The 21,386-nt window shown below is 47.4% G+C and overlaps 1 protein-coding gene across 6 annotated transcripts in view; it reads left to right on the forward strand.

The window, feature by feature from the left end:
• The first annotated feature begins 522 nt into the window (after nucleotides 1-522).
• USP18 (ubiquitin specific peptidase 18) overlaps nucleotides 523-21,386 on the forward strand; it is a 21,061-nt gene continuing 197 nt past the window's right edge. Inside the window, exons 1-11 of one of the 6 annotated variants that reach the window (XM_072954436.1) lie at nucleotides 523-727; nucleotides 8,531-8,637; nucleotides 9,575-9,671; nucleotides 11,545-11,690; nucleotides 14,448-14,527; nucleotides 14,772-14,918; nucleotides 15,315-15,410; nucleotides 15,821-15,988; nucleotides 19,099-19,230; nucleotides 19,707-19,756; nucleotides 20,981-21,386. The exon at nucleotides 20,981-21,386 is cut by the window's right edge and continues 197 nt beyond it. In XM_072954436.1, the coding sequence (XP_072810537.1) occupies nucleotides 8,634-8,637; nucleotides 9,575-9,671; nucleotides 11,545-11,690; nucleotides 14,448-14,527; nucleotides 14,772-14,918; nucleotides 15,315-15,410; nucleotides 15,821-15,988; nucleotides 19,099-19,230; nucleotides 19,707-19,756; nucleotides 20,981-21,026 (966 nt within the window). In that variant the 5' untranslated portion in view covers nucleotides 523-727; nucleotides 8,531-8,633 and the 3' untranslated portion in view covers nucleotides 21,027-21,386. Of the gene's footprint in view, nucleotides 1,020-2,581; nucleotides 2,723-8,530; nucleotides 8,638-9,574; nucleotides 9,672-11,544; nucleotides 11,691-14,447; nucleotides 14,528-14,771; nucleotides 14,919-15,314; nucleotides 15,411-15,820; nucleotides 15,989-19,098; nucleotides 19,231-19,706; nucleotides 19,757-20,980 lie in introns of those variants that run through there. The other 5 variants (XM_072954435.1, XM_006210895.4, XM_031670834.2 and 2 more) reach the window with 5 other exon arrangements.

The raw sequence follows: 21,386 nt of genomic DNA on the forward strand, positions 1-21,386 counted from the left end.
TGCAACTGCCTCTCAGACGGAGACAATCCTGGTTCCGACGACCCTTCTCACCCTACTCGGGGGCCGTCGCCTAGTTTCCTGGATCTGGCATCTGACACGAAGGGGTGAAGGGAAAGTCGGAGGTGGTAACAGTGGGGGGTTAAGCCCGAACGTTTAGACCCCTTTGGAACCCTGGCTCCACCACGTGTGACCTTGGGCAGGTCACTTACCCTCTTTGAAATGTAATATTCTCTCCTATAAAATTGTGACAGAAATAGAGCCTCCATCAGGAGGCTGTCATAGTGAGAACCAGCAGTTCACCTTCTTTTCCCCACCTGCTCGGCGTCACAGGCGGACGCCCCCTCCCCGCAGAACACCAGGGGGACGGCTTTGCACCCCGGCGCCGAATTTCATCGAATCTGCCAGCCACCGACTTTAAGATACCCGCTTTATGAAATTATAGCGTTAAGAAAGAAAAAAAATGCTGTCACTCGTACTACGAAACGCCTCCTAAATACTCCGGGGACCTTAAAATGTGAAAAGAAGAGCGTATTCCTGGAGCCACCGACGAACGGCGGGTGTGGGAAACGCAGCACACGTTTCAAGGCGCGCGGCGGCGGGACCGGGCGGCGCCTCCTCCGCTGGGTTTCGCTTTCGGTTCGGCGGGAAACGAAAGCCGCGCGGCGGGGCGGGGACCGCGGCGGGGCAGAGGCGTGGGCCCAGCGCCTCCCGGCGTGAGGCGACCGAGGTGAGGACAGAGCCGCGGCGACGGAGGAGCGGGCCTGAGGCGCGGGGACCGAGGAGGGGTCGGGCGCGGTGACAGACGCGGCCCGCACTCCCCGCCCGCTGCGCGCGCCCGGCCGCCGCCTCCAGGACCGGACGCCGCTGCTGAGTCCGCCTCGCATCCAGCTTAGCAGCGCGGGAGGCAAGTTTGGTGCTAATTAAGAAGCTTGCTTTCTAGGGAAGATACGACGGGGCTCTGCTCTGATGCCACCTGGATAATTAAGGGATTTAGCTGGATTCTGCGAATTACAATAACGGTCTGTATTCGTTACATACGTGTGTTGGATCCATGAATTTTTCCCACGCTGATATATTTATTTGGGCTTTTTGCACGATTTTGCCCTTCATTATTTATCTATTTATTTTTACCTTTTTTTTTTGGTCTTATTTGTTTTTGAGGGGAGGTAATTAGGTTCATTTATTTGTTTATTTTAATGGAAGCGCTGGGGATTGAACCCAGGACCTCATACATGCTAGACATGCGCTCTACCACTGAGCTATACCCTCTCCCCATGACTTTGGTTTTTAATTAAAAAAGAAATTGCAAAAATGTTGGAAGCTTGTTAAAAAATTCCAAAAAATGCAGGCAAATGTGTGATGTAGAAACAAGTTTCTCCTAATTCTCAACTCAGCATTTTGTGTGTACCTTACCAGAAATTTTCATATGTACAAGTCTTTAAAATGGTTCTGTAATTTGCTTTTTTCCCACCAAACATATGTGATGGGCATCTTTGCATGGCAAGACATACAGATATGTCAACCTCATTTAAAAAAAATTGGTGCATGATGAGAACTACGTCATTTATTTAAAGGATTCATGGACATTTAGATTCTTTCCAGGTTTTACTGGTAAGGATAATACAGCAGTGAATATCATTTATAGTCACAATCCTGTGAATATACGACTATATTTGTGGAAAATTCCTAGAAGTAGAATTGCTAAGTCAGTGGGCATACAAATTGAGAAATTAGAACGATTTTCTTAAATTGTGCAAATCAGAGTTCTTTTTTTTTGTCTTTAAAAAAATTTATTGAAGTATAGTCAGTTACAATGTGTCAGTTTCTGGTAGGAGTGTCTTTTTTAATATAAATACCATTGCTTCCTTTGGTGGGGGTCATTCTGTTTTATGACTTTTTTTTTCTAGTTATAAAGGCAGAGTACTTTAGTCTTAATCCGCTCCTCCACCTCCCCCTATTTCCTAGAAGAAAGCTAAATTTAGACCTTTAAACACAAAACTTCATTCTATGACACCTGAAAATCTGGGTTCAAAGTGTTTTGGAAACTAAAGCAGAGCCTTTAACTTCATGTTTTCAAGCATTGAGGTAGTTGTACTTTGAAATTGTTCAAAAAATGGGGCAAATATCGTGAAACATTTAAAAACATTTCTTTTTGGTGTTGTGAGAGTGAGGCATAGATATCTACGTGATGTGATGTGCTCATAGGAACCAGGTGGGTGGTGGACTAACACAGATGCACAGCTCCATCTTGATCTTTGGATCAGTATAGAAAAACTGAGGGGAAAAAAAAAGGCTTTCTGTTTGTTTTTTCATTGTTAAGTGTTGCAGAGTTTGGGCACTTTTGCATAATGATGGGCTTGCAAAGGGGAAAGTATTTAACATGTACCCAAACTCGAACAAGTTCAGTCCTAACGCTTTCTGTTGTGTCTTCTGGAGAGAGTGTGCCTAGCATGTAACCGCTACTCACTAAACACAACAGATGGTTAAGAATGAGGTCTGAATCTGTTGTCATGATGTGTTGGGTTTGGAAGACTGAGGCTGTATCATGTTGCAGGCATGTTAATTTTGTCTGTCTTTGGCGTTTAAGGATGGAGTAAGTTTTCCTTGCAGAGTCGAGTTGTGAGTCAAGAGCCCTGTGAGAGACCAGGGCCAGCCCAGGTTTCCTACAGCACGTCTTGTGCTGTTTCTCCCAAGACCCCGTTATTCTGCGGCCACAATGATGGTGGGTCTGAGCCAGCTGTTTCTATCATTCACGTCTCCCATTTAAGGGTAAAAGTTTGGGGAAGGGTGGGAACTAATTTAGTTTAGATCTTTGGAACCAAAAAAATTAAACAAACAAACAAACCCAATAGACTCTATTTTTCAGAGCAATTTTCACAGCAAAACGAAGTGAGAAGTAGACAGTTCCCATGTACCCCCTGCCCCCGACACACACAGCCTCCTCCACTACTGAGTTTGTTACAGTTGATGAACCTACATCACACATCATTATCATCCAAAGTCCATACTTTATGTTAGCTTCACTGTTTTGTGCATCCTCTGAGTTTTGAGAAATGTGTAATGGCTGTGTCCACCAGTATAGTATCAGACAGAATAGTTTCACTGCCCTAAGAATCCTGTGTTGGGGCCCAGTTTTTGAGTTGGGTTGAGATTGAAAGTCCAGCTTCTTGGAATATATCCATTCTCTGTTCTCCACCACCACCCGCTTGGCTCACGCTGCCTTTCCCCATCCTTGTCAGATCTCTAAGTTTCAGTTTCCTTCTTTGTTGCCCTGCCTACGTCTTTCTCCTCTGCGATCAGCTCTGAAGGTCGCTGCCTTCTGCTGCTGCCCTTTGGAACTGGCCTATGGCATGCCTGGTGATACCTCCGCTGGGTTTTACTGCTGTGCTTTCAAAGTCTTAGCAGAGGGCAGACCAATGTCTGGAAAACACAGGCTGGTCCCTTTCTACTCTGTTTCATCAAATTTACCTCAGTGCGGCCTCAAAGTCCTGTGTTTTACTCATGGAATTGTCAACTGCCATCATTTATCTTTCTGCTTTAACTCTCCTAGGCTGCACCTTGTAAGAGGGACAACTGTTTATGGCTATTGAAAATAAAGATTTACTGAGAAAAGAGATTGTTATCTGAGCCATTTAACATGAATTTATTAATATATGCCACTTGCACTTAGTTAATGTTTGGTTAGAACAACTGCAGATGGTATCCGTCCTTCATATTTTATAAAAGAATTGAGAAAAAAATTCTAAGACTTCCCATCCCTAATTCACTAACTATTTGGATCTTGGAATAGGAACACTATTGCCAACAAAGGCTCCCTTAAAAGATACTAAATCTGTGTATTAAATGAATTATTGTTTATTTAAAATTACATATTAAATACAGGAGATTTGGAAATCAAGAGAAATAATCCAGAAAAAGACAAAAATGATTTGTAATCTCACCAATTAGAGTTGCCCTTTAATGACATTTTTGGTATATTTCATCCCAGCCTTTTTTCTCTCTCTCTCTTTCTGTGTAGTTATATTTATGCTTTATAAAATTGTGTTCATACTATATGATTTATTTGATTTCTTTTTTATTCAATGAAATATAGTCATTTCCCATTTTTTAAACAGTCTAATATGATTTTAAGGTCCGCGTAGAATTCCATTTTATGAGTAGTCATCATTTACTTATCTCTTATTGTTGCATTCCCCCTCCCCCCTTTTTTTTTGCCGTTATAAATAATTCTGCAGCTCTTAGATTTGGAAGGATACTTCTATTTTTTGACAACTGACAGCAACAAGAAAATCCCCCTCTAAAAAAATCATCTTGTGTTAGTTAAGGAGGAACAAAAAGATCTTTAAAAGAATGGACAAAATGGTAATGGGATGATTTTACCGTAATCTTCTAAATGCTGTAATTTTTCTTATCAATATTTTATTTCACTTTATTGGTAAAACACATAAAGAAAATAGGCCACACAAGTGAATTTGGGTGAAGTCTCTTATGCATAGATCTTTGTGTGTGTCTCTAATTCTTTCCTGAAGAGAGAGTCCTAGAATAGATTCAGTGTTAACCGGTACACTTTCAGCTACATGAGACAGGAACACATCTCAAGACTATTTTTAATAACAGCAGAGGGGGCTCTACGTGGAAGTTGGGTGGCGGCTTGAGGCTTGGTGGGATCCAGGGCTTCGCTGGTGGCCTCAGAATTCTGTCTCCTTCTCCATCTCCTGACTCTGTTTCCTGCCATTGGCTCTTTTCCTTGGCTGGTGGGTTTTCTCTTTGTGGTGAAAGAGATGGTCTGATTTACGTTCTTCTGGCTTAAAACCCCATCTAAGAAGTCTAGAGCCTGATTACGATCAGCCCTGATTGGGCTGCATGACCATGCCTGAACCAGCCACCATGGACACTGCATGGCCAAGCCTGGGCCATGTGACCACCATTTGAGCCAGGCAGTGGGTGTGGGCTCCACCCAGTCCTCATAGTCTGAAAGTGGAGATAGCTTTTGAAGAGAAAAGATGAGTCTGCTACCAAAAGGTGGGGCACTGGGATGGCAGAAATGTCAGCCATCCACTAGGATAATTTTTGAGGTTGTGGAATGTGTTGCCCGGCTGGTGTCCAGGCTGGCTGTGGCAGGGGCCACTCCCTGCAGCAGTGTGTGGTTGAGAAGCGGGTCGCTGCTGTGGACCTGGACTGGAAGATCTTGTCTTCCACATCTGCACAAGTAACACCATGAGGTCTTCACTGACAACTCCTTAAATGGAAATAAAGCAGCCAGGAAATCATGTACCTTTAGGGAGACCACACTGAAAAGTCTTCATGAACTGGCTTGAAGGTAGGCGCTCTGCAGTACAACCTGCATGCCCGTGGTCAGCCCTCTGCAGCTGAGGTTGGTCAGTACTTGTCATCTAGACTGATAATGTGCGCAGGAGTCACCAAGAGTCATGTCAAAGTGCAGATTCCAGTTCTGCCTTTTCAACAAACAGCAGGTGATGCAGATGCTGCTGGTCCAGAGCTTTCTAGTAGCCAGACGTTAGACTGGTGATTTCCAATATTTTAGCAAAACAAAAGGAAAAAATTGAGGACTCAGTCCCCCTCAGGATAATAATTGTACTCTTGGTATCCATTATTTGGGAAAACATGCTGAAAATTACCATGCATTCAGAAGAACTTCTTCAAAAGGCTGTGTTTTTAGAATCATGACAGCATCTGCCTACATCTTGGCACCTTTTGGCAGAGCCCTAATGAGCTGAGTGTTAAACTCGATAATTCGGTTGCAGGTGAGGCCACCTGCCCCTCGCCTGTATTCACATGCGTAGCAGTTTTGGAACTGAAGAACGGGGGTATCTTACAGGTGGTGTCATGTGAGAAGTATTTGGATTCTCAGGAAGACTTTATTTTGGTCACTTCAGTAGTTTGCAGTGTGCAGGCTGCAAGGGCTACGTTCTGCAAGCTACAGCATTAGAGGTTTTTTGTGGTCATTACTGTCTGAGTAGCCTTTAAAGCACCTGATGTCTGCTATTCCGTGGTGTTTGAACATCTCACATGAGTATGCGACAAGACTATTCTAAAATCTCTGAAGAGTGATAAAACTGGCCCCCATTTTTCTTCTTTGACCAGGATTTCTGTTACGTTCTTCTGTCCTGTAGCACATACTGAAGGACATGAACCGAACACTGCAGGACGGGCTACATAATTTGTGGGTCCTGTAGTAAAGTGAAAACGTGGGGTTCCTTGTTACACCCTTAGGAAGAATTTCAAGACTGCAGCCAGAGTGCATGAAACCAAGCTGGTTCTTCCGAGCGCAGATCTGTGCAGCTACAGAAGTTGAGCACTCACCAAGCCAGCCCTGACCATGTCTGTGATTCCTAAAGCACTTGTAGGCTTCATCTCATTTGTTCCCCTGTTGATGACAACCGTATGGTATTGATACTTAAAAAAACTGATTTTCCAGTCTATAAATATTTCTTCAATCAGATTTTCAAAGAGAGAATCTGACTGAATTCACCACTAATCCACCATGCTGTTTAAAAGGGGCTGGTTGTTTCTGCCTGTTCAGACAGCTGATGTACGTGGCACAGAAGTAGCACAGTAAAAGTTGATCACTGTGTTTTTGGTGTGCACAGTAGAATATATTTAGGAAAATTATTTTTAGGAACATGTTTTCCAGAGCAGTGTTGTCCTTAGGATTTATAGTTTGGACATCTATCAAAAGTCAAGAGTTTTATTTCCAAGTGTTGGACTGAGTGACAGTCTAAAGCCATTACTTGCTTAACAGGTTTTCGTGTCCGGAAGGAGACCACTCACTCCGGAGGGCAGTGTGCTTGCGCCCTTGTGCAGTCTCAGACTTCTGGAGAGTGACCAGTGAGAACAAACTGTGTTCTGGGTGCTTTGGTTTTCAGATTTTTAATATTCTTTTTGCACTTGGATTGAGTGGTGATTTGTTACTGATTTTTTGTGGATATGTTTGGAGTTTTTCCTCCTCATGATAATTTGAGGTGGTAAAGTTGATGTTCTGTTTTTAATTTATCTTCACACAGTGTGAATAATTCACAAATAGGATTTTTTTCTTGAAAGACTCATGGCTTAATTGGCATTACATAACTTAATAAAATTTAAATATAATTCTTAAAGATAATTTTGTTTACTCTTATGAGAAGGCTGGCATACTAACAATTTTGCAAAATGTAGAGTTGATACAGTCTTAGCTATAATTCTAAATTACTTTTAAAATTTAATAAAGTTGCAGGCCAAAAAAGATATAATATTCTCTATAAACTATTTAGCAAGCTTACTCTCTCTTTCCTGTATGTGTTTGTTTTCATTTGTTATTCCTTTTTTAAGATTTAAAAATAATAATTTTATGTATAAAATTAACAGTGCAAACCATTCATCTTTCTTTTGCAGCGAAAATTATGCTTTTATATCTCAACATATAAAGTATATGAGATTTTCTACCCTAAATTGTTTGTGGAACATTTGTAACTGGATTTTTAGATATTAACAGTTAACCACACTGGTTACGTAGGGTGGTAACAAAAGTGATCACTTGGTCGCGCACCAGTGCAGGGACACTAGAAAGGGCACTGAAGTGGGCATTTGGTTATTTGGCCTTTCAAAGGCTGAGGCCGAGGAGCAGGTCTTAGCTGAATAATGATGTTGAAGCCACACTTTGGGACTGTCTTACTTCATCTGGAAAATGTAAGCCTTCATACGATGTTTTGAAAGCACTTAGATACGGTGCCGCTTGATCTAGGCCAGAGGCCTAGATGGGGATGACTCATCCTTCAGTGGGACTTAGAGCTTTCCCACCACGTCTTTGTGTGCTGTCTGTTTACTTGGTAAACCCCTTGGCTGTCTTTTCATCTCATTCTACCTGGATATTCTCCATGTGTCACACCGTGGGGCATTGCCTGCCCACCCAAACTTGGTTTGGCTTCTACTTTTCTATTAGAGCGAGAGCTCTAAGGGAATCTGCCTGTAAGGACTTCTCATGCAGCTGATTAAAACTGAGCATTGTTGTGGTCCGTAATTCAGATTTGTCAGCAGTCATGTGAGCTCTGCCTTCACTGCTGTGTGTCAGCTCTTCGCAGCGAGAATGATCCTTCATGCCCCCTTAAGACAGTGTGTCTGCCTAGACCGTGAGCCTTGATTCCACGTTCCAACTGATTGGTAATAAAATAAACGTGTGTGAAACGCTTCACCTCCCCCCCCACCCCAAGCTAGAACATAACGGTGGTTATGTGCTCTCACTTGTCTCATGCCTCTGCCTCCCCGTTGGAACTGAAGGCCTAACCTTCTCCGTCTTCATTATCTGTTTAGAAAGCTTCAACTCTCTCTCTCTCTCACACACAGATGTCTGCACAGCTAATGTCTCATTCCCCTGAGTCTATGGGAACAAAGAACCTGGAGAGGCTGTGTCATTTCTAGCTCGAGGGCTTGTGGGCCAGTCTCCCCAGACACTTACCTCCTCCATGATCGGCTCTTTGGAGTCAGAACCGACCCATCGCCTTTCTTACTCTTACCTCCTGCGCTGTTTCCACAGAGGCCCCGCCAAGGGTGGCTCATGCAAGCTCCTCCTGGAGGTGAGGTCCTGTGGTCCTGAAGGCGGCCTGGCAGCTGGTGTCCTGGGTTTTGACGAGATCACAATGGGTATGGTGCTTGGGTTCCTGGGGACATTTGCCGGCCAGCCTGGGCTGTCTCAGAGTCTCTTGGAGGAGCCTGGGCCTGCCCTCTGGCTCGAGGTTCCCCATCTTCTCTTTTGACTGCGTAGAAGCACTTCCCTGCCCTGTGCGCAGGCACCTGGGACCCTGGTGCTTCTGCTGGTCTGGGAGTGGATTTCTCTGGCTCTCGGCTGTCCCCAGATTCTTAGGTTCTTCTTGGCCTGTCTCACATGCCGGAGCCCATTCCCCAGGACCTCTGACACCAGGGGGACTCCCTCCCTCTGAAATTACTCACCTTGTGGGGTCTGCTGATCCCAAGGTAGGGTGGGGAGGGAGAGGCTGGTGGCTAGTGGGTCAGAGAAATGCCACCTTTTGGTTTTCTCACACCCTTGTAAGTTTCCTGTGGCTTCCAGCCTCCCAAGGTGAGTTTAGAGGGGGCAGGTCTCCCTCGGAGCTGTCTTCTGATTTCCTCCAACCGTGCGGTGGGGACTGGGCAGGCGCTTTCCCACTGAGTCCAGAAACGATTACCTGGGAAATTGCTCTTGTCCCTGAGCCCCACATCAGCCTGTCCTGACTCAGCTCCGTAGGGACAACCTGAAGGAGCGGGGCCCTGAAACCTCCCAGATTTGCTTTCTGTAATGTTTCTTTCTTTTCCTTTGCTCTTACAGTTGCTTGTTCCCAGACTGACAAGTGACGCACTTTCTTGTGACAGTTCTTTTACTAACGGGCTGTGAAAACCTCTGCTGCTGTTTCACTTTTCAAAGGCTCATGTTTATCCCTCCTTCCCAGTTTGTTTGCAAGCTCCTCTGTGAATTCCTTGTGCCTCTGGGAGTACTTCGTAGGATTTCATGTCTGTAGGAAGTTGTAGAAAAATGCTTCGGCCTCGGTGGGGCCTTGCCCTCAGTGTCTTCCCACCCTTGTCACAGGTCCGGTTGGTTTACACAACCTTGGGCAGACCTGCTGCCTGAACTCCCTGATTCAGGTGTTGGCTATGAACGTGGAATTCACCAAGATATTGAAGAGGTAAGACCATTGTTCAGGCAGTTAGATGTGTTTAGTATTTTGTGTTTTCAGTTATTCGGAGTGGTTTGGACTTTGACAAGTCTTCTTTCAGAAGTTGCCAGAGAGAAGATCTTGTTTTGTACAAACTGGTCTCTACATTGTAATCACCTAAGAAGTTTAAAAAAAAATACATGCTGATTTGACCCCCACATGTTTGGTTTCAGCTGGGGCCCAGGTGGGCATCTCAGGTGGGGCCCAAGCATTGGTGCTTTTTAGAAAGACTCCCCAGGTAATTCTAAAGTGTGGCCAGATTGACAGCCACTGATTTGGTTAAAAGGAAGTTGGGACTACACCAGCGTCAATCAGTGAGCCTACTGACTTCTCAACACACACACACACGAGTACACACACACACACACACCAGCATCAATCAGTGAGCCTACTGACTTCTCAACACACACACACACACACACACCCCAGCGTCAATCAGTGAGCCTACTGACTTCTCAACACACACACACCAGCGTCAATCAGTGAGCCTACTGACTTCTCAACAACACACACACGAGTACACACACACACACCAGCGTCAGTCAGTGAGCCTACTGACTTCTCAACACACACACACACCAGCGTCAGTCAGTGAGTCTACTGACTTCTCAACACACACACGAGTACACACACACACACACGAGTACACACACACAACACCAGCATCAATCAGTGAGCCTACTGACTTCTCAACACACACACACAAGTACACACACACACACGAGTACACACACACACACACGAGTACACACACACACACATGAGTACACACACACCAGTGTCAGTGAGCCTACTGACTTCTCAACACACACACACACGAGTACACACACACACACACCAGCGTCAGTCTACTGACTTCTCAACAACACACACACGAGTACACACACACACACACACCGCGTCAATCAGTGAGCCTACTGACTTCTCAACACACATACACACACACACACCAGTGTCAGTCAGTGAGTCTACTGACTTCTCAACACACACACACACGAGTACACACACACACACACCAGCGTCAGTGAGCCTACTGACTTCTCAACAACACACACACACACATGAGTACACACACACACACACACCAGCGTCAATCAGTGAGCCTACTGACTTCTCAACACACACACATGCACACACACACACGCACACACACACACGAGTACACACACTATGAGAGCCCTTCTTCTCAGCGGGTTCTGCCCAGAAATGCCGAGCCTCAGCCAGACTGACTGGCAAACACCCTCAGGAACCAAACACCACGCCCTGTGTATATTTGCGCATTCTCTTCTGTACTTCCTCCTTCTTCCCGTCCGTGGGCACGGACACTTGAGAGATGCCTGTAATGAAACACAGCATTCCAGAATACATGGCCGTCCCTCATGTTGCCCTCGCCAGGACTTAGATCCGTAGTTGCTCTTTCAGTTTGGAGCCTGAGGCTGGCCACTTTGCTGTGGACCCAGGACCGCCTGCGTCTGCCCCGCACTCTGGGGGGGCTGTCGGGCTGGGTGGGACAGTTGTGCTGCTCCTGGTCTCGACAGGGGACTCTCTGTAGCTGATTTGCTAACATGGTAGTTCTCAGCCTAATCTGTACATTTAAATCATCTGGGAAACTTAAACATTCAGACTATTGGACTCTACCCCCAGAAATTCTGAGTTGAGTTAGTCTGCAGAGTGGCCTGGACGTGGAGACTTTTGGAAGTTCTCCTGGGTGATTCTAGTGTGCACCTGGCACTGAGAACGGTGGGGATACGGAGGCTCGTGGTGTCTTTTTTTAAATTTTATTTTACTGAGTTGTAGTCAGTTTAAAAAAGTGTTTTTATTTCGTGGTGTTTTCTTTCGTCAGGATAACAGTGCCCAGGGGAGCTGAGGCGCAGAAGAGAAGTGTCCCCTTCCAGCTGCTCCTGCTGCTGGAAAAGATGCAGGATTGCCGGCAGAAAGCAGTGCAGCCCATGCAGCTGGCCTACTGTCTCCAGAAGTACAAAGTGCCCTGTAAGGCAGCCCCCAGCCCTGGGACGGTGGGGGGAGGGAGGGGGAGGAGGGATGGGGGAGGGGGAGGAGGGCAAGGGCGGGCCAGTGAGTGGACAGGGGCGAAGCCCTTGTGGTGGAGGCAGCGTGTGGGTCTGAAATACTGAAGAGCCCACATTCTTTCAGGTGCAGCATTGGTATTATTTACGCACACTCACTCTTTTTCTGCCTCTCAGTAGAGAAAGTAACCCTAAGAGTCTCCTCAAAGCTGATTCAGCTGCAGGTGAAGGGCCCTAGGGAAACAGAGTCAAGAATGCCTAAGGAGAAACCATGTTCTACACAAGAAAACTCTTCAACAGCTTAAGTTTTTTATTTTTTTTACAGCCTCAATGAGATATATGCCACATACTATAAAATTCAATCATTCAAAAATGTACATACAATTCAGAGGTTTTTTAAGTATTTCACAGAGTTGCACAGTCATCGCCACAATCTAATTTTACCAGATTTTTGTCACTCCCCAAAGGGAGCCCCCGCCACTTAGCAGTCACTCTCACCATTCTCCCTTGTTTTCTTCTAGGCTTTATAGTTTTGGCTTTCACGTTTAGATCTGTGTTTCATCTTGAGTACATTTTTGTGAGTGGTGTGAGATGGGGTCCAGTTTCGTTCTTCTGCATGTGGGCGTCCAGTTGTTCCAGTGCCATTTGTTGAAAGTATTATTCTTTTCCCACTGAGTTGTTCTGACACTCCTCTGGAAAACCAGTTGACCATAAATGTAGGTGTATGTTTCTGGATTCTAATTCTATTTCATTGATCTCCGTGTCTGTCCTTATGCCAGTACCACACTGTCTTGATTACTGAAGCTTTGTAGTAAGCTTTAATATTGAAAATGTGAGTTTTCCAGTTTTGTTCTTTTTTCCATAATGCAGACTTTCTTTTATTGTGCTTCACTTTATTGCACTTCACAGATATTGTATTTTTTAGAAGTTTATTGGTTTGTGAGCGCAGCCGTCCCCCACATCCCCAGGAGATCCTCCAAATCCAGCAGGCGGGCCTGGCCCAGGTTCCTATGCAATCACTGCCTCTGGCCTTGGACCTGGTGCGCGTGAGTTTCCGTGTGCGCTTCTCAAGCGAATAGAGTCTCCGTTTCCCCCAGTCCCATGAGGCTCCCAGAGCCAAGCCCCCTTGGCCTTCAGAACCAGATGTCCTGGGGTCTCCTCCTCCTCCCAATGCCAGAACCCGGGCTGGGGAGGTTGACGCGGGGCTTCGAGCTCTCACTCCTGTGGGAGGGCCTCTCTTGTTCAGCTTGTGGGTCGCCCACCCGGGAGGTATGGGGCCCAATTATGTCTTCAGCACGCCCCTCCTGCCGTCCTGCTGTGGTTCCCTCTTTATGTCTCCAGTTGAAGGAGGTCTTCTTTGCTAGGTTCCGGTCTTTTTTTCCAGTGGTTGTCTAGCAGTCAGTTGTGGTTTTGTTGTAGTCGCGAGGAGAGGCGAGCTCCTGGTCCTACCACTCTGCCATTTTGACCAGAAATCATCTGTTTTCTTCTAAAAGTGTTATAGTTTGACATTTTACATTTAGACCTGTGATCCATTTTGAATTAATTTCTATATAAGGCAGGAGGTTTAGCTCAATTTTTTTTTTTGGATATGGACGTCCAGTTGTTCTAGTACTGTCTGTTGGAAAGATGATTCTTTTTCCATTGACATACCTTTGCACATTTGTCAAAAATTAACCTGCCATACTTGCGTGTGTCTATTTCTGGATTCTGTTCTATTCCATTTATCTCTCTGTTTATCCCTCCACCAACTCCATGCTGTTGACTACCATAGCTTTATAAATCTATATTTAAAATCTACATCATAAAATTGGTTAGTGTGATGCCTCTAACTTTATTCTGTTTTGAAAATGCTTGTTATTCTAGTTCCTTTGCCTTTCCATATAAATGTTAAGACCAGCCTGTCTGTATCCCACAAGAAAATCTTGCTGGGATTTTGATTGGAATTGATTGAATCTGTAGATCAATTTGAGGAGATTTGATATCTTCACCATGTTGAATCTTGCAATACATCAACATGATATGTCTTTAAATGTCCTTGTGTCTTCTTTATAAGATTTTTTTTAATTCACATAATTTCAACATAAGGGCTAAAAAGCTACCAATGCCTACTAGTAGCCTTCAAAAATGGAAAATATGCTTGAAACCTCACTTATGGAAAAGGAACACAGTAAGAGTTGAGATTCTGCTCAGCTCCTGGTGACACTGGGCATTTAAGACTTCCAGGTCAAGCTGAATGGTTATGGAGCAGTATCCATTTCAGAAAGCAGGGAAGAGGGGGCAGCGCATACAATGACCCAACTGTGTGGCCTTGGGCAAGTGGCTACCTCTCTGTGCCTCAGTTTCCTCGTGCTCCACAGCAGGCTTCTCCTCTGTGCTGCTATCTTGAAGGGACCAAGAAGGGCCTGAGGCATCTATTTTATCCATTCTGCCAATATTGGTTTTATCTGGCTGGGCCCCCAGAGGAGGCCAGTAGGGGTGGGTGGCAAGTCAGAGGACAGAGAACTTTCGTGACGTGGGGAGACTGGGTTTTAAGTTGTAAGAGGAGTTCTCAAAATCAATACCAAGCTTATTTTCATTTTTATCACCTAACATCCAGTGCAAACTTGGCCTGAGAGTGGGGGAAGGACAGTGTGATGAGTGTCCATGTGTGGGTAGCTGGGGCACAAGAGAGTGAGCAGTGTCCCTGGGACCTCACCCTGGGCATCCTTTCCTCTTTGGCCAGTGTTTGTCCAGCATGATGCTGCCCAGCTCTACCTCACAGTGTGGAACCTGATTAAGGACCAGATCACGGATGTGGACTTGGTAAGTCCTAGAACGAGAGGGCTCGGGTGGTGAAGAGCTGTGCCTGTATCTGACCCACTCAGCTGTTGACCTTGTGGCATGCAGACGGGATTAAAAGAGGAAATGCACCTAAAATACTGGTCACAGCTCCCAGTGTGGCCACTGTCATTACTCTGTACCCTTGAGCAGAGCAAGGGGTGGCTGCCGCTTCTGGAAACTGGCCGACTTTTTTGGAGCCTTACCCCTCCTCCCCATCCTCTTGCAGGTGGCGAGGCTGCAGGCCCTCTACACCATCCGCGTGAAGGAGTCCTTCGTTTGCCTAGAGTGCTCCGTGGAGAGTTGCAGGGACAGCAGCATGCTGACCCTCCCCCTTTCTCTTTTTGACCTGGACTTGAAGCCCCTGAAGACACTGGTGAGGGCTCCTCTTGGGGGGTTTCTGTTCTAATGCAGCTAGCCCCATGTTGCTGTGGCCCCCTTGCCACTTTAATCCATCCTTGGCTTTAAAAAGTCATTTCTACTTCCCCTACACGGCTCTGGCTAAGTTCTCCTTTGATCTGCAAAAACTGTTTCTCCTCCTACTTCCCCTTATCCTTGCACTGCTCCCCTGACAAGTGCCCCTCTTTTTTCCCTCCAGTAAGTACGTACTTTTTGAGATCCTGGCAGGTGCACCGTGCTGGGCCACACGTTAAGGGGACGTGGGGAAACCAGAAGGAAGTTTACATCCCCTTTTGCAGGGCAAGAGGTTGTACTCCTGATGGAAGTAACCCTGATGGAAGTAACCCTCCTTTCCCTTGTTTTCCTGGGGCAGGAGGACTCCCTTCTCTGTTTCTTCCAGCCCAGGGAGTTGTCCAGCAAAGACAAGTGCTTCTGTGAGAGCTGTGGGAGGAAGACCTGCTGGAAGCAGGTACTCCTTCCTGAAGCAGGCATTTCCCTGGTCTGGGGACGTCTTCATGGAGCCCCTGGGGGCGCCTTGTGCGGTGGAGGGAGGGAATCCTGTTGGGCTGGGACCTGGGGTCCTTGGGCTTCTGATTTCCAGGGCTATGGATGTGTCCTTGGAGAGGGGGACAGTGTCCCCTCAGGGCCAGACTCCTCTGCAGGAGCAGACCCCGTGGTTCCCCTGGGGTCCTGGGCAGAGCCCCGGACTGTTGGAGCCTTCTGGGAAGACCCAGCAGACAGGCCCTCCACTCTGTATTATTCCCTTCCGCTCCCTTCTCTTTGGGAAGGAGAACATATCATTGGCCCTGGTGTTTCTCGGGATCAACCTCTTTCAAGTGCAGTAAGACTTTGTCTCCATGGTATCTTTTCTGTTTTCAGGTCCTGAAGCTGACCCACCTCCCCCAGACCTTGACCATTCACCTCATGCGGTTCTGCCTCAGAAATCTGCAAACACAGAAAATCTGCCACTCACTGCATTTCCCCCAGAGCTTGGACCTAAAGAAGCATCTCGAGACGGAGGAGGACCCCTGCGCTGCCGAGGAGCCGGTGAGAGCCCTTCACCTCCCTTCCACCCTGTCACTGCCGCCATGTCCGTCTGTTCTGTCCACCTCCCCTGCCCTGAGCTGCCTGACATTCTTCAACCAGGCATGCATTTTGGGAGTCACTCTCTCATCTCAGACATTGGTCCTCTGATGGCCAAGCTCAGGACACACAGAGGGGGACCAGTTGCCAACGGGTCAGTGTGGTTCATCAAAACATATTCATACATTTGAGAAACACTTGTTTTTTAAACAAGTATTTTAATGATGTGAACTCGAATACCAGCGACAGGCTGTTAGCGTCATGTCACCACCGCCACGACTTGCAGTTTGTAGTTGCACCTCTTTTAAGATTCAAGATTTCATTTCTAGTTGTTGGATTTGCACTCACCTACCTCACAGCACTGAGGGAGGGAACTCACGAATCAGGACCTTCCTTTTGAACACAGTGTGTGTGCTTTTGTACACACAGGTAAGCACATCCTCGGTTCTAAGCATCGCACCAGCCGTTCTTTCTGAAACAGCTTACGCTCACCTTGAGGAGAGTAAGAAAGTAGCCAGTACACCGGGTCAGATGTATTCGGAGTTAAGGTGGATTCAGTGTTCCTGGGCCAGTAACTTACGGGGAGATTCTAAGAAGAATTGACGTAAATAGCTTTTCTCCATGGGTTTAAAATGCTGCGTCTTCAAATTCTGCATTTTCATATACATAGAGACCCATCTTTGGGCTGTCCGCTTTGTTCCACTGGCCTGTTTGCTGTCCATGCTCTGGAAGCACAGCTTCTGGAGGCTGAGGCCTGACGGTGTGCTGCGGGGCTCCTGTTACCACGTGGTTTCTGTCCCTGTTCGGAGCACACACCCTGCTCAGGGTTGTTTCCTTCCCTCTAAGCGCCTTGTCTCTGCTCAGGCAGCCGACCTGATGGAGTACAGCTTAATGTCTGACACTTGAAAGGACTTAGGTCAGATTTTGAATACGTGCCAGAGCAGCGAGGAGCTGTGTGGTGAGCCTCCACGCCCACCCCCCTTGAGCAGGTGTCGGCACTCGGCCAGTGTTGCTTTACCTGCACCCCACCCTCTGCTTGGGTTGTTTTGAAGCAAATCCCAGACACCATACGTGTCATTTGTAGGGATTTCATGATGTCTCTCTGAAGAATAAGCACACTTTCTAAACGTAGCCCGTTCCGTCTCGTAATTCCTCAGTATCATGTAACACGCAGTCGCCATTCAGAGTTCCGTGGCTGTCCCGTAAGTTGCTTGCTTTGCTTGAATCTAGACCCACACCAGATACACACTTGCGTTTGGTAAGTTTGTCTCCTACCCCGTCTTTCTTTCTTCTTTAGGTTGAGTTTCTTTGATGTTTCCTTTCTTTCTTTTCCTTGAAATTTATTTGGTTGAGGGTTTTTTTATGTTTATCCAGAATAGGCTGGTCTTACTTGACATGTCTGTCTGTCTGTTGTGTTTCTTGTAAACTGATAGTTAGACCTAGAGCTTTCCTGCACTTTAAAAAACCAGCACACAATGAATATATATATGTTCATGTATAACTGAAAAATTGTGCTCTACGCTGGAATTTGACACAACATTGTAAACTAACTATAATTCAGTTAAAAAAAAAATCCAGCACGAAGTCCCCATGTGATTCAGCTTCGTTTGCACCCCTCCCACCAATCGATCCTGTTTAAAGGTCTCAGGGTGGGGACATTGTTTGACTGTGGTGAGAGAAAAAATAATGTTCACATGGAGACCCTGCTCCCAATCAGTGAAAACCCCCTCTCTCGTCACTGTCTCCTCTCCACAGGGATTTACCTCTTACGTGGACTCTCCGAGACCTGAGGGCGTGAGATGACTCGCTGGCGAGTCTAATGACACTTGCTGGTCTTTCCCTTCCTTGGCCTCTTTGAGATGTTCTGTTATTGATCATCCTCCCTTCCGGGTCTGCCCGCTCCAGGTCTCTCCCAGGGCCTCTTTCTCCATTGCTGGTCGCATTTTTCTTCCCACGTTTTGAATGTCGTCTCAGTTCTTGTGGTTTCAGTGATCTCCTCACGTTGCAGACTTCCAAACCCCTGTCTTCTGTTCAGGCCTCACCCTTGAGCTCCGCCTCCTATTGAATGCTGTCGCCCAGAACAATTACTTCATTCGCAAACTCCTCTGTTCTAAGTGCCACTCTGTAGCACCAACGTCTTCCTAGTTTCCAAGTCAAAAACCTGGGGTTCATCCTTACAGTGCTTCCTACTGGCCCCCCCCACCACACGCATCGGTTGCAAAGTCCCTGATTACATTTCCCTGATTTTCCACAAATCTGCCCCCTCGTCTCCACCTTTGCTCTCATCTCATCGGTATAGGGGTTGAGAGCCTGGGCGAAACCCCGCCGCCTCTGTCTGTGAGCTCTGACCCTTGGGTAAATTGCTCTACCTCCCTGAGCTCAGATTCCTCCTCTGCAGTGTCGGATCTATGCCGGCACCCAGCTTACAGGTTTGTTGTGAGTATTAAATGAGTGCTGAAAGTTAGCCAGTAATTATTGTGCTAACAATGCTCAGTGCTGCTTAGCGGCAGCTCCCGCTGGTGTCACCCAGGCTCTTACCAGGTCTCCCTCCAGCGGCTGTGGTTCCCTCACTTCTCTTGCGTTTTTCAAACCTCGTTATTTCAGTGTTTCTCAAACACAAATCTGATGACGTTGCCCCTCTGCTGAAAACCTTCCAACGTCTCCGGCGCTGGGGATAAAGCTCTGATCCAGACTGGACCCCTGGGGTCGGACGTCGTGACTGACCGGCACCCCCCGCCTCCTCTCCTGGGGGCGCTGCCCCGCTACTGCAGCCTCCACCCCGTGGTGCCGGCCGGCCTCCTTCTGCCTCCCGGCCGCCAAGTGTCTGCTCTGGGGAGCTTTCCTTCTCCTTTCTGGGGCAGAGTTGTTTCTTCCCAAACCTACCTGCAAACACAGCTGGTCTGAAACATGGCGTTCCAGTTCTGGTGTGACTGCGAGTCTCGGGGTCCTTGCAGCTGGGGTGCCTGGCGCAGAGGCACCAAGTGCATGAATGTGTGGTGAGCAGGGTCTGCTAATCCTGGGTGTGGTCAGCAGAGGAGGGTGACCGGGATCACTCTGTGCCTTGTGTCCTTCAGCGTGGGGGGCAGTACGAACTCTTCGCTGTGATTGCACACACGGGGACAGCTGACTTCGGTCACTACTGTGCCTACGTCCGGAACCGTGTGGATGGACAGTGGTTCTGCTTCAACGACTCCAATGTTTCTTGGGTGAGAAACGTCAGCCCCAGTTGCCTCTTGCCCTGGACTCTCCCTCTCTAATAATTTCTGGGCCCAGGACGAGATGGTCTTCAAGGCACGCTGTGGCCCTGTTCTCCTGGGGGGCCTTTTGTGGAGTGTAAAGCCCTTTCTGCACAGGGTCCCTATCTGGATTACAGCTCTGCTGGAGTCCACTTAGCCCTTTGTCTGGGTTTCTGGTGCCCTAGGCTCAGTGCTTACAGTCTCATACTCTGGGGAAATGTGTGGAAACCAAGAAGAGTTAGAAATGTGAGAGTGAGAACCTCAGGCTAAGATAACCAAGTTTAAACAGGGGGACAAGGGTGCTACAGAGACTTCATGCATGTGGCATCCTACCACCTGATGATCCAGGCTGTGGGAGTTTCTGGGGTGGGTTTGGATGGTGGAGGGGCAGCTTGCCACAGCCTTACTCTCTGGCTGCTTCACCCCATGTGTCTGTGTCCTTGCAGGTGTCCTGGGAAGATGTCCAGTGTACCTATGGGAGCCACAGCTACCGCTGGTGAGAGGAGGACTGAGGTGTGGGGCCCCATGGAGCTTGTTGCTCTATGAAACGCACACAGATTCAGCTGCCTCTCACGTGTGGGTAGCTCCGCACTGAAGAACCTCTCAGCCTCACCTTTCAGCACCCGTGACCCCGCTCTGCTTTCCTCGCAGTCTGGTCGCCAGCAGTCCTAGAGCATAAATGGCTACCAGACACCGTGCTGTCCGTGGCCTGTGTTGCCATCTCCCAGCTCATCATCAGGGCAGACTCCCTGTCTAACTTCAGGGCCTCCCTTCATGCCCGCTTCTCCTTGAAGCCTCCCCTGAGCCCTGAGCCCCAGGCGGACCTGCTGGGCTTCTCAGCTGCTCTCATTGTGCCTGGAGCGGGGGCCATACTGCTTCGTACTCACTCCCTCGCATAATGTCCGTTCACATCAGACCACAGCTCTCTGGAGGCAGGGACTAGTCTTGCCCTCCTTTGTCTGGAACAGTGGCTTGCACTTAGTAAACTGCAATGAATAAATTGTTAAAAATCGATAACTACGCGGGGGAAACTGGAGAGGAAAAAGCTGGGTGAAGTTAAAGTAGAGCCTTTGTAAGTTCTCCAGCTGAATTCCTGGGTTGGGGGTGACAGACACCAGGCATGACATGTGAGAGGGCCCCAGCTGCAGAAGTAGGCTGTCATTTGGAAACTAATGAGTTAGGTGGGATTTGTGCTTGAAACCCTCCCCCCACCTTGTGCTTCCCACCTCTTTCTTCTCAGTGTGCCCCTTAGATGCCACTCTGGGTCACCTTTTGGTTGTCAGTGACCGCCCCCCCCCATTATTTGATCAGGATTTGGCAAACTTGTCTTGTAAAGGGCCGGGGAGTAAATATTTCAGTCTTTGGCAGATGCACAGCCTCGGCTGCAGCTCCTCAGCGCTGCCTCTGCAGCACAAAAGCAGCCACAGCCCACACGCACGGGAGTGAGTGTGGCTTTGTTCCAGTTGGATTTATCTGCAGAAACAGGATTGGATTTGGCTCATGAGCTCATAATTTATCAACCCCTGATCGAGTGACTGAGATGTCAAGTAACAGCTTAATAGTAGTTATTTTCCCAGGTCACCAGTTCTGTCCCCTCAGAAGTGATGATAGAGGAAAACTTGATCCAGTAACCTGGGCAGTGTTCTGATGGGTGTTCTGTCATGAATTAATTAACTGGATGTTCCATTTCCGTAATGCTGTTGCCTTTTCTTCTTTCTAGGAGGGAAACTGCGTATCTTCTGGTGTACATGAGGACTGAGTCCTAGTGGGTGTACCCTAAATCTTCCAAGACCTACAGAATCGTTTTCTTTTTCTGTTCCTGGATCTGCAGACTCTTTTAAGAGATTCTGCAGTGAGAAAAGGCACCATTCTCAAAGTGTTAAATTAAACTTTATTTATAATCAGTGGTGGTTATCAAAACGTTGACCAGAGACACTGTGCAGGTCTGGACCAGTCAGAATGGGTACTGATGCCTGCAGACCCTGGCCATGTGGCTGGGTTGGTACCAAGCAGTGCTCCTTCCGTGGGGTCCAGGGGCTCCCAGGGAAGAGAACCAGGCCGGCAGTGGGAGTGGGAGGCAGTGGGGTGGCGAGGGGCAGGGTAGGGAAGTTTTCCAATATTTTACA

The sequence above is a fragment of the Vicugna pacos genome, chromosome 34 (genome assembly GCF_048564905.1).
Source record: "Vicugna pacos chromosome 34, VicPac4, whole genome shotgun sequence".
NCBI classification, from domain to species: Eukaryota; Metazoa; Chordata; class Mammalia; order Artiodactyla; family Camelidae; genus Vicugna; species Vicugna pacos.